We start from the raw sequence: 18038 nt of genomic DNA on the forward strand, positions 1-18038 counted from the left end.
CCACGTGTGGCTCCGACTTTAAAATGCCGTCGGACCCACGCAACCTCAACACGACTGCCAAGCGCAGGTGCGCCCTCTGGAAAAGCAGTCTTGCGACGTGGTTCAGAGCCTTCGAAAGTAGCCAGCAGCCCAGCGAGGGGATCCCACACGCAGAGAAGGCTTTTCCACATCAAGATGCCTATCATATTATACAGAGAAAAATGAAAAATAATCCCACTGTCCCGCAGTAGGGTGGTTTAAATAAATTCCGTTGTATTCCTCCTGATGGGATGTTGTGTTTTCAGTTAGTGACCCGGAGGTTGATAGGTCAAGTGACAAAAAGCAGAAGGCAAAATTGAACATAAGGTCCGATATCACCATGTACAACTATAGGCAGAAAACCCTTTGGGGAGGAAATATACAAAAACATCAGACTGCTTTTGATGATGCAATCATGAGTGGTTTTGTGGGTTTTTTTTTTTTTTAATTTTTACTTTCTGGAATGTTACTCTTTTTCTATCATGAATACGTCCATGTTTCTAATTGGAAAACAGTATTTTATACTAACAGTTAACGCAGGTGGTGTACCTACCCCGTGTGAGGTGTGCTTGAAGCACCTTATTGGAATGTCACACTTATTTCATGATCTGAGGACCGGTACTGCCAGCTCCTCTGCAGATGAGGGAAAAGGCACAGAGAGGTGGTCACTTGCCAAAGGCCACAGAGCTAATGAATGGTGAGGCTGGCCCCTGGGGTTTAGAGTTAATCCCACATTTGGGGCAGGAGTGGCCACATTTTGTTTTAGGGATTCCCACTGAATTAGCCCCCTGCCATCAAAGGGTTTCAGTCGCCCATCTCTTTCAGCCAGCCCAGGGGGCCCGCGGGTGCCTGGGACGATGGAATGGTCTAGAATCCCCAAACACAAGCAGAAAAAACTCTGCCCTTCCTCAAAGGGCAGAGATAATTTCCTGAATTCCCAGAAAAACACATGTCTCATAGCTGAAACAACAAAGGGTACGAGCCCAGCCGCCAGGATGCCTGTTTAAGCCATTTACTAGGTTCTATGCCTCTGTGGTTGGAAGAAGTTTCCTTCTGCTCCACAGTGTTACAAACTACCAGTTGTGTGGGAGCCTGCCCAGTGGTGTTGGAGGGGAAATCAAACCAACCACTAAAGGAAGGCCTCCCGAACAGGTCCTGAGGCTCCCGGAGGCCAGGGGAAGGACCCCGTGACCCCCTAAATAACCTTCCAGCCTTGGGAAGGGAAGAGAGGGGAAGATTCCAGGACCTGGTTTGTTTTGTCTTCTCTGAGCTCCCTCTGGCAGAGGCAGTGGTAAAGGAAGGCCTGATGAACTAAGAAACAGAACAAATATGTGCCCACGATCCCCATGCCTTAGGCCACGGCCATGTGAAATTACCAAGGTGGTCACCATCCCCGCAGGGCCTGAGAGAGGGGGGCTTCCACTGGCCCAGACCCAAAGAGAGCTGGGGGGCGGGGGGCATAAGATTCCCAGGAGCCAGCAGTCCTGCCCACAAGATGCTGTGAGAACCTGGCATCAGGATGCTCGGGTTTGAGTTCCAGCCTCCGGTCTGACTCAGTGGCGCAGCCTAGCCTCAGTCTTTCCATCAGTCAAGTGGGGCTTACCAGCTGGGGCCACGTCTCCTGGAACAGTTGTGACCTAAGTTGGGTTGCTGAGTATGGGAGCCTCTGCAAGGGAGGAAATGTGGGCAGGGGAGAGATGTCACTACTTTGTCACTGTTTACTGTCCCTTTGTCCATGCCTGCCTAGGGCATCCATGGACCAATCTCCTCTTAAGTTTCTTTTGAGAAAGGGTCCCATACACACACACACACACACACACACACACACACACACACACACGCTGTATCAAGACCCCAGGCTGGGGCAGAGTAGCCTAGCAGCAACCCCAGCTTGTCTCTCCTTATGCGACAGGGCAGGAAGGCCTCGGGCCAGCTTTTCCCATTACTGGGCACCCTCACTGTTTCCTCTCCAAGAGCCTTGCGTTTTTATAAGATTTTCTTTACCAGGGCTTGCAGATCACATAACTCACTGCAGTGCAATGGGAGAGGCAGGTGGTGATAATGTTCCTACTTCTGGGTTCTAAAGAGACCATGAGCAGGCGGGGCACTTAGGACAGTGCCTGGCAAACTGGAAACGCTTCATAATTCAGGTGGTTTGTTATCTGGTCCAGTGGTTCCCTGGAGGTCATGAAAAGCAACAGTGGGGCCCTCCGGCTGCCTCCAGATTGAAAAAGAGCAAATGGAAACCACACCTGCCCTTAGTAAGTGTGCACTGTTTGATTGGAAGGTATTTGGTACCAGGAGCAAGAATGGGGTCAGTGGTATGTGCTTTTAACATTTTTATTTTAAATTTAATTTAATTTTTTAAAATTTAATTAATTAGGGACGCCTGGGTGGCTCAGTCATTAAGCATCTGCGTTTGGCTCAGGGCGTGATCCTGGCGTTCTGGGATCGAGCCCCACATCAGGCTCCTCCGCTTAGAGCCTGCTTCCTCCTCCCCCACTCCCCCTGCTTGTGTTCCCTCTCTCACTGGCTGTCTCTCTGTCAAATAAATAAAATAAAATCTTTAAAAAAAATTTAATTAATTAATATATACTGTATTATGGGTTTCAGAGGAGGTCAGTGATTAACATTTTTATTTTAACGTTTTGGCCTCTTCCCCTTTCATGGAGATATAATTTATCCCAGCAAAATGCACAGATTTAAAGTGTATAGCTGGGTGCCTTTTTATAGGTGCGTACCCCTGTGTAATCACCATCCAGACCAGAATGGAGGACATGTTCATCACCCGGGAAAGCTCCCTCCAGGACCCTCCCCTAGAGGGACGGTCCGGTCCACCTCCATCCTCTGGCTGAGCGTCACCTGACCTTGGACAGTCAGAAAGACTCTCAAGTAGGGTGTGGGCCTCTGTATCTCATGCAACAGAATCCCTCAGCCAAGTAGGACCACTCTTGGCCCAGGCTGAACGATCCCCTGTTTGTGATGAATAAAGACTGGGGAACAAACAGCGAATTCTAAGCGGAAGCTAAAGCCCCAGAAGGGTGGTCTGCACAGAGCACAGCAGTGGCAGCACAGTGAAGCTCAAACCCAGGGCACCCCACTCGGCCACAGAGCACCTGCCTCTAGGGGACCCACCATGGGGCGGGGGGGGCGGGGGGCGGCTGCAGGGCCGATGGTGGGGGAGGAGGGAGTGGGGACACGGGCTTGTTTTTAAATCTCTGAACACAGGCAGGAGGTGGGGAGGAGGGAAAGGAAGGAGATGGGAGGCAAAGGGCAGCCACAGCAGCTCCTGGCCTGCTCAGTGGCCTCCAGTGCCCGCAGCTCAGGCCCATCAGCCCCCTGTCCCAGCTCACAGGAAAGGGTGGGAGCTGGCGCCTCCTGGCTGGCCTGCCTGCTGGCCCGGGGCAAGGCATGGCAATTGTGCGGCTCGTGAGAGGCTTCAAAGGCGATCCCAGACCAGAGAGGCGCCCATCCTGTCCCATAGGGACCAGCTGGACCCTGTCAGGAGGTCCCAGGAAGACTGCCGCTGGGCTTTGGGGGACGGGGACATGTAGCTGAGGGACTCATGGAGAGAAGAAACTAGAAAGGTTTCTTCTTTCTTCCTCGTCTATCCTTGTGATATGCACAAATACAGCCCAGCCACACACGCAGACTCTGTCTGCCTGTCTGCCCATATCCCTCACCCTGCCCCTCAGCGGGCAGCCGCCTTTCCCCTCCCCCTTGCCCCCTTGCCCCCACCTCCTGACCACCTGGTCCCCTTGAGCGTCCTGCCTGTGGCTATACTGCTTGGTTCTCCAGCTCTTTCCTGACCACCTACCAGTCTCCCCGGGTACAAGGAAGCTTCCAGAGAAGTCAGCTTTCTTCCGAACCTCTATCCCATCGCACCCATCAGAATTCCCAGAACGAGATGCAGGGCCCCGGGATGCTGCTTGTCCAATGACCCGGCACATTTCTCACCTGTTCTCTCCCTCGGTGAACCTGAGTCCCGACTCTAGACAGGGCACTGAGCTAAGCACGGGACCTGTATCAGATCAGTCGTCCCCCACAAACACCCCACGGGACAAAGAGCACCTCTGGCGGATGAGAGAACCAAGACGCAGAAAGGTAAAGTGGCCGGTCCAAGGTCACACTGCGAGAACACGGTGAGGTGGGTGTGCAAGCCTAGGAGATGCGTGACCACTGCCAGCTCCCGCACAGATGGGGAAACCAGGGGCCTATCAGGAAGACCTCTGTAGATGCCCCCTGAATTCCCACTCCTGCCCCACTCCCATCACCCTCAGCGAATCCTACAAAGGGTTCCCAGAGAGGCCTGGACACCTCTCCCAGAGACCCCCAAATGCAGGGCAGACTCCACCTGCCTGTAGAAAACTCTCTCCTGCCCAACAGCCAAGACTGATCCATTGCCAGGGGTTGAGGAGACGAGAGATCTGGATCTCACGGGGGCAGTTCCCATGGGCCGTGAGAGGGTCTTACAGGGAGGGGGAGATTATACCAAGCTGACTGGACAGAAACGTGATTACGCGGACAGAGGTCTGACCCGGATGACAGAAGGGGCGGAGGGGCTCCCCAGATACAAAAGGGGACTGAAGTGCAGGGAAGGGACTTGAGATTGGGACTCCAAGCGTCCCAAGCCCCCATGGACCTCCCCCTGCCCATCCCAGCTCACCCACCCGCCCCCTCTCCCCGCTGAGGGAAGATCAGCTGAGTTTTTGCAGATGCTAGGTCAGCCTGTGTGGTCACTGACAGCTCTCACCGAGGAAGATGAGACCTGACAGTTTGGACTCTTGGGAACGAGTCTGTTCCAAAAGGGCTCCCTCGCCCCAGCACAAAGGCCTCGGATGCTTCCCAAGAACACCGTGGTATTAGAAGACCTGCATGTTGTTGGCCCACTGCCCAGTTGTGACCTCAGGCAGGTCCTGTCCCTCTCTGGGCCTTGGAACCTGGTTGATAATGTGAGAGGGCAGGACAGGATCCCTGGCAGGCCCCCTCCTGCTCTGTCCAGGCACACCGAGGCTCCAGACAGCATGGATGCGGCCAAGGCCATGTGCCCGTGGAGCCAGCCTGCAGGGCGGGGACTGCTCCTCACCGTCACTTCTGCGGCTGCCCAGCACCTGGGAACGCCAGGGCTGTGTGTCAGCCTTGGGGACCCAGCCTTGGCTTTCCTTTCCCCTCAGGAGACCGCAATCCCATGCACGCACACACCCTGGTGCTTCGGCCCGGTGCTTGAGCCAGGAAGGCTCGGTGACACTGGGCGGGACAGGGTGCAGCCACAGAGGAGCAGGCAGCCAGCAGGCAGAATGCTTTCTGACTTCCACCTGACGTCTCACTCCCAACCCGGGCTCGGCATGTAAGCCCCCTGCCCCAGCCTTCCCTGCCCTAGGCCCCCGGACCACCGCGCACCCGACCCACGACCCCTGGCTCCTACCCCGGCTCCTGGGGGGCTTCGTCTCCACCCCTGCCGCCCCAGCCCCACACTGGCCTCTCTAGTCCCCACCGTGGCTTGGCTCACACACCACCAAGGAACTGCTGTTTGGCCTCCTTTTCAGGAGTTAATCGGCCTCTGAGTACTCGGAAAACAATCTCTTTATAACTTAAGTATCCGGTTTTGCTAAAGAAATGAAGGCATTGCCGAGGGGAAGGGAAAGGAAGGAAGGAGAACACCCATGAGCGTGAGCGGGACAACCGTGTAGCACGCACAGAGGGCGGCCTCCGGTCTCCCAGGTACAAACCAACAGGCGTTGTTCGTTACTACCCGTACGGAGCGCACACCAGGCACAGTTCCGAGTGGGTATATATCACTGACTTCACCCTCAAAGCAAGCCCACCCACCTGTGAGGAAGCAGTAATACACCCCCCCATTTCAGAGAGGGAACAACTGAGGCGCAGAAGAGGCTGACACTTTGCCTGAGGTCACACAGCTGGTAGCATGGGACCTGGGGCGCCGGGTCAGGAGTTCGTATACCCAACTCCTCCCGCCCAGGCTCGCGAGCACAGGGAGCAGGGCAGTGGGGTAGGTGCCTCTGGGGAGTCTGTCTGGAAAGGGCCTGAAGACGCAGGAGATGGCAAGCGCATTCGTGGAGGGGCCCTGGGGTGGGGGGGTGGCAGGATGCCAGCCACACTCAGCTTTTGTCCTTCCAGAACTATTGCCCCCTTCAGTCCCTGCTTCCCCTCAGCCTCCCAGGTCTGCCTCCCTACAGCTTCCTGACCGCCATGTGCCATCCCCTCGCCCATCCCCCTCGGCTGCAGCTGAGCTCTCTGGAAGACACTGGGCTTTAGTGGAATGCTCATAGGCTCTGGACACTGACAGACCAGAGCTCAAGTCTGGCTTTGCCACTTACCAGCCGTGTGACCCGGGACAGGAACTTAGTCTCTCAGAGCCTCAGTTTCCCCAACTGTAAAACAGGATGGCGATAATGCCACCTCCCTCGGAGTAGGTGAAGGGATCAAGGCACTGCAGCGTGAGACACTCCTGGCATCTAGGGGGTGGCCCCTGAGTGTTAGCTCCCTGGCTGGGTGAACAGCGTCAGTCTGGCCAGAGTTTAGATGGCTCAGGGCCTTTTAAGCGCTCACCACTCAAAGCAGGATCCCCAGGCCTCACATTCCCTGGGAGCTGGTTAGAAAGGCAAGCTCTCAGGACAGCCCAGGCCTACTGAGTCAGAACCTGCATCTTAACATGGCATTCTGGGAGATTTGTGGGAGCATTAAAGTCACTCGCAGCCTTCTGCGGGCTTGGTCACCGGGTTTGAAGCAGGAAAATGGGTGACGGGTGGAAAAAGGCAATGGGGAGGCGCAGGCCCCCGGTGGGGAGAAACACCCGAAGGGACAGCAGGGCTCTTTCGGGCCCCACAGGGAACCTGAACAAACAGCCCTGGTTCTCAGGCCCAGAAGCCGAGGCGGAGACAGGACCACTCAGTGCTCGCCCGGGGCTAGCGCCCCGGCCTGTGCAGGAGGGGGAACGGTCCAGGTCTGTGGAAACTCATCCGACTACCAGCGAAGAGCAACCCAGAGAGGCTACGTGAGACATGCCCACTCACACACCCACAGCATCTCCTTGCACACACGCGCACCCTTACCATCACAACCACACAGCCCGGGGGGAACAGTGTGCGTCTGCACACGTGTTGCAAGTTCCACAAGAGGCAGGGGGTGTGCTGAAGCCCCCTGCAGCGGGCCTAGGAGACCACCCTTTCCTCCTTACTGCTTTACCCTTGCTCGTACCTGCCTCAACCCCAAATCCATCGGAGCCATGAGAAACCCAAGTCCTGCTCACCTGAGGTCAACAAGGACCCACATTTTCATTGGTCACCTGCAATGTGCCTGCTGACCTCCCCACCATGCATGAAACCTTCCACCCCAGGTGGCTGGGGAAGTAAACAGCGGGGTGAAGCTCTGATCTCAGGGTCCCCCCCACCCCGAAGCCACAACATACCATGGAGTCTGTGCCCATGTCCGACGCACACACTCACACAAAACAACAGCCAAACACACCCCCTCTCCGACCACACTGCTTCAGGAGGGGCAGGGAACGTTGCGCGCCCTACCCACAGATGGGGGACAGCTCTCACCTCTACACCTCCGTGTCTGGTTCAGAAACACACACACCACTGACCTCTTTCACCACCGCAGACTGTACTGCCAGGGGCCCCCAGGTTCATGAGGGCTCCAAAGAAACCCTAAAATGTGGGGCCAGAACCTCAAGCAGGCCTAGGATGCCCAAGAAAGAACCACAGATTGGGGGTCAGTTGGGACTGCTGCAGGGTATGTGATGTCATGGGTTCTGGAAAGGCCCTTGGCCCCAAAATATCTCCCCTCTGGGTCCGGAAATCCCTCCCAACCCTCTAAGAGTCGCTGCTGGTAGAGGCTGCCCCGTGAAGCCCTTGTAGCTCACAGCTCTGGAGAGGGGGACAGTTGGCTGGAGGGTGGTGAAAGATGGGCGGGGGGAGGGTCCAGGGAGACGTCGGCGCCAAAAGCAGACAGACCATCATCTCACCCGGGCGCCCTGCCTGCGGGCCCTGAGCTCCCACCGGGAGGGGGCACCCTGTCCCCCAACACCAGGAGGCTGGCTCCCTAGAAGCTAGCACCACTCGGCCAGGGAGGCCAGGGAGGGGGTCCGGCAAGGGGAAGGACATGAAGGCCCCCACCCCACCCATGCCAGAGGAAATCAAGTCCCAACCCGACTGTCCCCTTGAGACAGGCAAAGTGCTGGTGGCCAGGAGTGGGTGGGAGCCCTGAGAGAAGAGAGGTGGGGGACAGGAGGGGAATTAACCAGGTTCCAAAATAGCACAGTTGGTTCTGCCTCGCTTCACCCTGTGCAATGTCTGGCAGCTTCTGCTTTCGGTCTGACTCACGCCTGGTGGGGGCAGGACAGGGCGGCCAGCGACGCGGACAGAGGCCGCAGGACAGCCAGTGTGCGCTCACTACACATTGGTCCTCCTCCCCCTGCCCCCCCTCCCCACCACCTGGCCTTCTGGGGACATCAGTAGCGGCACAAAATCAGGGGTTCTTTTGCCTGGGTCCTGTCCGAGGGCCTCCCCAGTGCTGGCCGCTGCCTCAGACCCCAAACTCAAGCTTCGTTTCTGTCCTGCCCAGGTACATTCCGGTGGGCACCTCGACCCCTTCTCCATCTGGGAAGCCAGAGAACAACTGGCCTGACAGCCAACTTCTCCCCAGGCAGGAGCAATGGCCTCCACAGCACGGCCCACCTACAGAGTGAGTGCACCGCCGCACCTGCCCCATCCCCACCAAACGCACAGCTAGGACAGGAACACCAGGCTTACTCTCCAAATTCGCACAGCAGCTGGCCCACCTCTGGTTTCTGTCCTTACACACAAGAAGCACCATTCCCTGAACCAGCCAGAGAGAGGAACCAAGCGCCCTAGATTTTGTCATGTTGGGCTGGGGGAGGAGCCCGTCACTCTGCTCTCCCCCTTCCATGATCTCCCACCCACCGTGTCCTGCTGCCTCCCCAGGTCCCCAGAGAGGGGAGATGTGGGCAGCCACCTGTACCTGCCTCATACCTCCTCCCTGGACCAAAGTCGCTTCAGCTCCAACCTGAGCCACCAATGGAAAGCCTCATCGTATAGTCCACCTCTTGGTCCCACATAAACTGTGTCCGTCCTCCTCCCAACCCTCATGCCAGCACGCCAGCGCCAAGAGCACAGCCACCCTTCTATCCAAGTGGGGCAGGTGCACAGTAGATGGGGAGAGAATGTCAGAGATCACGAGGTTGGCCCGCAAGGACAAACTCCTGCCGCCCACCCTGGCACACGCGCCATGGACCAAACCCGGAGGGGAAAGGCTGTGGGCAGCAGCTAAAGAGAGAAGTCAAAGAGACGAGGATCTGGCCTGCCTGCCTGTGGCCTGATGCACCCACCACCGGGCCCAGCACCTGCCCCATGCTCCCCAGCTGCCCTCCCCACACTCCCACACCTAAGGCCTTACCTACACACCACTTCCCACTCTTAGCTCTTCCCATGCCCTCAGCCCCATAAGGCTTGAGACTGCACTGTGAGTCTGTGGGGAGGGAGCAGAAGTCAGCGGGGAGGAGGCCCCTCTCCAGGAAGCAGGCACCGGGCACAGCCTTCACCAGGGACACAGAAGGATGCCCTTGAATAAAGCCACCTCCCCCCAACACTGCCCCGCAAATTGCATCCTGTTCCTCATAGAGACGCGGAGGGAGGGCACTTGAAGACAACCACGTGGCAGCCATGGGGCTAGTGGCCCCAGGAGGGGAAGAGGCAGGGGCACTGAGAGAAAGGAAAAGGAAGTCAGCAAAACCGCTACAATCACAGTCTCAGGATGCTAGGGCTGGGAGGGGACTGGAAGGTGGCTCCGGGCTATGTGTTACCCGGCATATCCGTCCCGCCCTCTCGGAGAGGACGTCACACAGAGAAGTCCACTTGCCTCGGATGGGGCCTGGAAATGGCTGCCGGTGTCTGGCACATGGGAAGGACCTCATGTGCGCTGGGTCCCTCTCCTCTGCTGGGAGCGCCTGGAGGAATCCTAACCGCTTCCTCTTATTATCCATGGCAACGGGCACATAGCAGGAGCTCCTTAAGTATCTGTTGAACACAATGAATGTGGTGCTGGTGACTGGCTCCTGGGGGAAGGGTCTGCCCAGGGAGGCAGGGACAGGCGGCTTCATGGGCATGGAGAGAAGGGAGCTGTGGAAACAGGGCTCGGCAAGACGCATGCTCCAAGGGACAGGCCGGACTGCCTGGCCTGGGCTCGGTGAGTGCAGCTGAGGCCGTCAAGGCCCCAGCCACACCGCCTGCCAGCTGCCCGCACCTGCCTCCTCCGCTTGGAGCCAGAGCCAGCGGAGGCAACATCCCGCCTTTCCCCGGCAGCCCTGAGCCATGGGCCGAGGGGAGCTACTGAATAAACACGCAGTTCCCTCACCCCACCCCGTCACTGGGCCACTCTAAAGCAGGTTCCACGGGGGTCCCCAGTGAGCCTGACCCTCAGGAGCCACCGCAGCCACCCGCTCCTGAACGCACGTTGTCTTGCCTTCCTTCCCTTCCCCGTCTCCCTTACCCTGTCCCACTGCTGCTCTCTTCCCGGGTAAACTACCTGCCCTCACATCCCTGTCTCGGCCAATGGGCCCGGACCAGGCAGTCGGGATCTGAGACCGAGCAGCGAACTCTAAAGCTCAGAAAGAAAGGCCCAGGAAAAGGGCCAGCATTAGAAGGGGGCTGGCCATCCCGTGGAGAAGCTGCGAGGTGGGTGCATACGAACCCAGTCGCTAGGGGAGACTGGGGCTGGGGGCAACGGCCAAGTGCATGCCTAGAACTTTCCCACCTGTTAGAAGTAAGACCGGCCTCCGAAGCAGAGCTGGCACGATGGACAGGACGAGCCAGGATTGCACTTCACGTGGTGAAGAAGCCTCAATGGCAACATGAGGTTACCGGCGGCAAATGCCAAGAGGACTAGAGACCCAGCAGTGCCTCCCGACCCCAGGCTGCATCGAGGCGCAAACTCTAGAGCGCCGGCATGTCAGAACCGTAGCACGCCCGTTCACTCCACGGCACGGCTGCTACGCTCCACGCAAGGGATCAGGTACTGAGGACGCCAAGGGAGGCCACTTGCGTCCACACTAAGAACAGATGCTTTGAAGCAGGTGGAGCTGAACATTCCAGATGCGTCGCTTATTGTCTGTGTGTCCTCTGGCAACTCACTTCACTTCCCGGGCTCTTAGTATCCTCATGTGTAAGATGCAGAAAACAGCCACCTTGGAGAATTTCTGTAAGGATTCACTGCAAAGCACCTAACAGAGGTGCTCAGTAAATATCTGACAAACGGATGGACACATGCATGCCTGGATGGCTGTAATGGAGGGACGCATCCATGGATAGGGAGATACGGATGTGTGAAAGGGGACAGGAAAGACACAATAGTGGTCTGCAGTCTGATTCCCATCTGCGTCCATATCCTTTCTGCTACATTTAATAACAAGAACACGAAGGCCCATTCCTCTCTAATGTATCTGTTAGGGAAAACTGTGTCTCCATTTATCAGGCTGACAAATGGAAAGTAGGACCCTCCTCAGGAGCCCTAGCCACACTACGGGGGCAGGTCATTCTCTGAAGGGCACAGGGAGCTCTGTTAGAAGAGGGGCATCCCCCCGGCTCAGTCTTCATCACGCCAGGCCCCTATGAGGTCCCACCAGGCCCACAGCCCGCTCCTCAAAGGCCCAACTCCACCCAACCCTTACCTCAGGGAAGGCGGGTCAGGGGCCAGGGAGAGGGAGGGGAAGCCAGACAAAGCCGGGCAGGGGGAGCAGGCCAGGATGGTGGTCAGAGGAAGCCAAGAACAGAGTACGACCATGTGGGAGGGGGTGAGCAGGAATCAGACAGAAGGGGCTGAAGAGCAGAGAGAAGGGTTTATTGTCTTTGGAGAAAAAGAGAAAGAAAACAGCCCTGAGAGAACAAGGGAGTGGAAACAAAATGGACTGAGCAACAAAGAAAAGTCATTCCCTGCTCAGTCATCCCCAATGGCACCCCACTGTCCTCCAGACAAAGTCCGCCATACTCCCTACCAGGCCTCAAGGCATCCAGAATGCCCTCCCTACACAGCCCTGGGCTGAGCTGAGGCCTCCTCACTTCTCCCCAACACAGTCTGGGCCTCCAGGTGCTCCCCTGCCCCATCCCCCTTCCACAGAATGTCCAGCCCCCACTCATGTCTGGAAGCCCGTGGACGTGTCCCCTCAGATGGAGATGTGTTGGCTGGTTGGTGGGAACGGCATAAACGGAGAAAGATGAGCCCCAGCGGAGCGGGGAGGGAGACAAGGCTCCAGGGTAGGGTGGGAAGGGAGCTGGCTTCAGTGTCCCCTTCCAGTTTCTCTCTCCTCCACCTGTCCCCACGGCCCAGCCCTGGCCTTGCACAATCTTGTGGTCACTGCAGAATGCCCTGTCCTTTTTAAGAGGGCTGAGGTGGCACCAAAGGAGGGGACCAGGCCCCATGCCCAGGATGACAGGGGACAAGGAGGGTGGGCTGAGAAAAGGGAGGAGTTTCAGCTCTGCTCAGCCCCAGGGGTCGGGGCTCGTGGGGAAGAGGTGAGCCCAGAAAGTGAGAAATGGGACAGACCCCATAAGAGTGGTGTCTGGGCCCCTGCCATCTTGCCCTGAGGGGCATGGGCATGAGGCAGAAGCGGGACCCCCTCATAGCCTAGAGCCAGGCTGCCCCTCTGCAGGCCGCCTGGCATCAGAGGTCCCTTTAGGCTGGGAAACCTGAGGAGATGGGGCAGCTCAGGACGGACTCTCAGAATAGAAGCAACTGGAAGCCTTGGCACCCTGCCTCCAGGGGCATCTAGATTGGGAAAGGGGGGCTTCCCCACCAGTCTGTGGAGCAGAGGAAAAGTGCAAGGGTCCAGTCCCCAGCCCTCACCACACCTCACCTCTACATTCCTGTGCCCTTGCAAGATGCACAGGAGATATACAGTGCAGGTGGAGCAGGGAAACTGAGGCACAGAGCTGCTTCCAGCTCTGGAGAGCTGCTCTGCTCACTCAGCCCCCTACATCATCCTTGAAAATTAACTACCACACTTTTCACAAGCACATGGAGATTCTAGACCCTAACGTTCCTAGGCCCCCTTCCACTCTGGGAACATACGCTTTCCAGAAGTGGCGTGCCACAGTTCCCAAAGTTGGGCTGTGAAAAGAAGGCCTGCCTTTTCCTGAACCCTGACATGGAAATAAGTGGTACAGAGAGCCAGACTCGGTCCCAAGGCTGCCTGGGCTCAACCGCGAGCTCCATCACTTGGTAGCTGTGTGACCTTGGGCAAGTCACTGATGCCTCTCGATGCCAAGGTTTCCCAGTATGAATGGGGGGTAGTGCTCCCTGCTCCCGTCCCTCACACTTGAGAACAGAAACAAATTCATTTTGTTCCTCAAGTAGCTGAATGGTCCCGGCCCCTCCACTTAGGATACGCTCACCACACTGATCATGGGTCCTTCTTCCTCCCCACCAGGGGCCCAAAGGCTCAGGGCCCTGGCAGGGGTGCTGAGGAACTGCGGAGCCACTGCTGTTGAGAGAGCTGGTGTCAGGCCCATGGCGGGCACAGAGCCCAGGCGTACAATGGGGCTGTGTGTACACCCGGCGTTACCCTGGAGCAGAGCTGGGCAGGCCGGCATCTGGGGTCAGGCCAGGAATTCACTTCCCTGGAGAGGGCCTCCCCCCCTCCCAGGCTGCGCAGCCCCACTGGGGGGTGGGTAGGGAAGCAGGCACCACCCACCCCCTCAATGAGCCCAGGCAGTGGAATGGGGGACGTGCTCAGTGCCGGGCACTGGGGAATTAGGGAGTCCTGGGTCCAGCTGCCCCACTGGGCTGCTCACTTGTGAGGCATTTTGGACCCATTATGTAATGTGGGGCCGTGACCTCCACTGTGGGCAAAGGGAAGGTAGTCTGCAGGGCCAGGAGAAGGTACAAGAAAAGTCTGCTATGACACTCTCCCCAGAAAGAGAACCTCAATCCCGTCCCCTATCCCCCACCCCACCCCACCTGGGCTGCGCACCAAGGCCCCGGGTGACCCAGGGGAGAGAAGCCGGCTCACTCCCCAGGGGAATGAGTCACCACAGGCTGCAGCTGGGATGGCAGGGACCGTGGGCAGGTGGAGGCCCTCCTCTCCCCTCCCTGGCAGGTCTTCTCAAGCTGGAAAACCACTGGGCTGGTACGGGGTAATGATCGCATCCCAGCCCCGCCCCCCCCACCAGGCTACTTCCTCTGGCTTAGGGGATTACCTAATGCCTGGAATTGAGGCCTAGATACCCTCCTGGTCCCCACACACTCCTATAGCTGCAGGTACGGCTGAACCCCCAAAACCCCTCTGAGACAGGTGTCAGACTGCAGATCAAGGCAGACCCCTGCCCCTGAGGCAGGGGGAGGGGGAGCATGGGCGTCTGGCAGCGGGGGAGGGGGAAGGAAGCCAGGCCACCCTATACCTCAGGTTGTGGCCAAAATGCAGAGACCGAAGGGCTCCTTTGCATGAAATCACCTTCCATTCTCCCCAGAGCCCTGGCAGCTCCCCGCAACAGGAGATAACTGCCCTCACTCCCTCCTCCCTCGCTGCCTCCATTCACACACCCCCTCACACCCAGACATTAACGACACAAATATGTGCCCTATGGGCGGCCGCCCACACTCCCAGAAGGTCACACACAAAAGTCACCGTGGCAGCTGCAGCCCAGAGGACACAGTCAGATGCCCACCCTTCCTCTCACACCCACAGGCCCTCACATCCCCAGCAGAGCCCCAGCTCCAGCACATCATAGCCTGGGGGCCCTATTCAGAGCACTGCAGCACCCCAACTTTCACCTCAGGAGAACTTGAAGGGGCTCCTGCCTGGGGAGAGGAAGAGGACCTTCGTTCCGTAGCCAGGCCTACTTCACGGAGCTGTGTGCGTTTGCGTGTGCGTGTGCAACCTGCCCTGACAACAGAGGGACCTTCTGAAGCTGAGCCCATCACCCTCATTTCACAAATGGTCAAACTGGGGCTCCGACTAAGTGTCTTTTTTCAAGTTTATGAGCACAGCTGAGCCTGGACCCTAGGGCTGGGGCAGCTTCGGGCTGGTCCACGAAGCAGGGCACACGGAGCGAGGGCAAGAAGGAAGAGGAAGGGGTAGGGGAGGATCTGCCCCCATAGGAGGGGCACCGTTTTTCTGGGCTATGGCACTGGTACCACTTCATTCATCCTGAAGTATTTCTTGAGCACCTGCTAGTGCCAGGGCTCAGGCCCTTCTGCCCCACCTCTGCTTCTGGGATTGAGGGTTGTCTTCAAGGCACCCCTGTCCTGCAGGCAACCAGGCCAGGGCAGCGCTCCAACCTCGCCCCAGGAAAGCAGCCCAGCAGCCCCCTCCGTGCCCCCATGCCCCGGGGGGAGCCCCAGCACTCTCTGGGCGCCAGTGCCCACGGCACAGCGGAACCCCCCCGCACAGGTCACCTCCAAGATTCAATGCCCCTCAGATGACAACAAGGCGCCTGGGAAGTCACCCACCAGAGATCCCAGGACTGTTTTCTAGCAGCAGAACCCTGTTTTCAGATCAAATGTACCTAGAACCTTGATATGTAAACTGGGAGAATGACGCAGCTCTGTGGGGATGGGGGAGGGCCTGACCCCTGCCCTCCAGCTAGGGGCCTCCCCACCCCTGAGGTCAAACAGTCCCCGAATCTCTCCCTGGGGTTTGGAGGACGAGTCTCAACACCAGCTTTCTCTGTCTCTTTGCTGCGTCACAGAAGCCCAGGGGAAGCCAGTGATGTGTGCAGACCACACAGCTGAGGGAAAGCAGGACCACAGCCCCCCGTCCAAGCCTCCAGGCCAAGGTCTCCTCCCTGACTCCCCAGACAAAGGGCCACAGCAGCGCACCCCACCCCACACACAGTCTCACGGGTTCGGCTCCCACCTGGGCCCCGCAAGAATTCTATGGCCTATTATCATCTCTGTCTTGTACAGAAAGAAAGGGATGTCCACAAAGGTTAAGTGACTCATTCAACCCGGGAAGCTTAAAGCCCACATGCCAACCCACCTCTCTGCTCTCCACCCCTTACTGCAGCCCTACAGAAATCGCCATCACCATGCCCGGGTTCCATCCCGCCCTCTGAGCCCCATCCCTAGCCTCACCTCACTCAGAAAAGCTGAGAAGCCTCCTACCCAACTCACTCCAACATCCAAAGAGGGTACACAGAGCTTCTCGTCTGTAATAATAACCACCACCAAGTAACACCACTACCTCTCATACAGCACTCACTATTCAGCACTTCATACCTTCTTATCTTCATCCTCAAAACACTAGACTCCCATCCTTATCCCACAGATAAGGAAACTGAGGTACAAAGAGGTTGATGACACTTGCCCAGGTCACCCAGCTAGGAAGGAGCAAAGCCAGGACTGGACCCCCAGCAGCAAAGCCTGCACCCCTAACCACTGAGCTGCACTCCTCCTCCATAACGTCTGCTGGCTCCTCCTTTGGTGGGGGCTACAACAAGGGCCCGAGCTGGGGGCGTCCCTCCCTCCTCTGAGGCCCCTCTCTGCAGGGGTCAGAAGCCGACTGGAACCTCCGAGAACGGTGGGCCTGGGAAAGCCTACCTGATGAACACTCACCCCCCGCCCCAGCCACATAAGCTGGAGCTGGAAGGATGAGACAGTGGGAGAGCCGTCAAGACTCAAGCACAAATAGGACACCAACTGCGTGTCTGGCTGCAAGTCGTGACAGGTGCGGGAGGTACAAGACTCTGTCCTTGCTCTCCTGCCAGTGGCTCCAGGCCCTAGCAAAGCCCAAAGGGGTCGCCCCTGCCACCCCTACCCCCTTCAGTACGAGCTACACCAGATGTTGGCAACACTTAGAAACAGGGCTAAAAATAGACTCCATAATGAGTCAGCGCTAAGAATAACTCGGGCAAACAGCCCTCCGGGAGAGGACACTCTGCCAGGGAGGCACCATCTCCTCCCGCCTCCCAGCCCAGCCTGGCCTATCTCCCGGCCTTTCCTGCAGAGCCCACCGCAGTCCACACAGGACCTCGGGGGTCTATACCCCAACTGCTGGGCTGACGGAGACATGGGCACACTCACACCCCCTCCCACCCCACAGGCCAGGTGGCCAGCCGCCCTAGGTAAATGGTGGGGGGTATCGAGGAGCAGGCAGGGCTGGAGAAGGCCACCCAGCTCAAGGCAGGGCTGTGCGGAGGCCCTGAGATGCTTAACCTTCTTTCTCCAACTTGAACGCCAACTCCCCCGCAGGAAAGGACATGGTGCCCCAGCTCCTGCCCCTCCTGGCTCACCTGCAAAACGGGTCCCAGAGTCAGCCAGACCGGCCCATCTCATAAGTGATGGGGGTTGGGGGAGCCAGACAGACAGCAGCACCGTAAAGGGCAGACAGCAAGTGTGGGGCCCAAGTCAGAATTTAGGAGTGCGAACATGCTAGATCCCACGGCCGGGGGTCTCCCTTCCCTCGTTGCCCCCCAGAAATGATAAGAATAGTTAGACTCGTGGGCATCTGTACATGAATTGAAAACGAACAGAGTAGATTCCAACATGGTGTCAGAGCCGAACCTCTGAATATTCAACTCCAGGTGATAAACCAGGTGAGGAGTTTCCGACACAGTTGAGGAGACTGGGACTCAAAAAACCCAATTAACTTGCTACGGCCCCGCAGCTAAGATGCAGCCTAATATTGCTATCCATTGGCCAGGCAAGTAGCTGCCCAGAGGCTGTGTGCCGGGCACAGCCCCATCTCCCATCAATGAATGCCCAGAGGGAATAGGACACCCTCTAATCCTGCTGGCAGCCAGAGGGAAGGGGCCAGAAAAAGGTGAGGAGTCTTCAGGAAAGGAGCAGCACTACATACAACATTTCTCTGAGAAGAATGGAGGAGGAAGGAGGGCAAAGAGGGGATGTCCTGGGCAGATCACTGGCCATGAAGTCAGGAGCCCTGGGATCTAGTGACAGCTTCATCAGATATAACTGCATGATCTGAGGAAACCATTTTCCTAGGAATCACTCCAGGTCTGTTCCTCCATCTGGAAAATGGAGTT

At 57.7% G+C, this 18038-nt stretch overlaps 1 protein-coding gene across 6 annotated transcripts in view; it reads right to left on the bottom strand.

The window, feature by feature from the left end:
* The window catches only part of TFEB (transcription factor EB), a 54257-nt gene that overhangs the window by 13108 nt on the left and 23111 nt on the right, over nucleotides 1–18038 (bottom strand). Inside the window, exon 1 of one of the 6 annotated variants that reach the window (XM_040643456.1) lies at nucleotides 9922–10073. The exons of 4 other annotated variants lie outside the window; for them this stretch is intronic. In XM_040643456.1, coding sequence (XP_040499390.1) covers nucleotides 9922–9962 — 41 coding nt within the window. In that variant the 5' untranslated portion in view covers nucleotides 9963–10073. Of the gene's footprint in view, nucleotides 1–9459; nucleotides 9609–9921; nucleotides 10074–18038 lie in introns of those variants that run through there. One more of the 6 variants, XM_040643460.1, reaches the window with a different exon arrangement.

Source organism: Ursus maritimus, unplaced genomic scaffold (genome assembly GCF_017311325.1).
Source record: "Ursus maritimus isolate PB19 unplaced genomic scaffold, ASM1731132v1 scaffold_29, whole genome shotgun sequence".
Taxonomy (NCBI): Eukaryota; Metazoa; Chordata; class Mammalia; order Carnivora; family Ursidae; genus Ursus; species Ursus maritimus.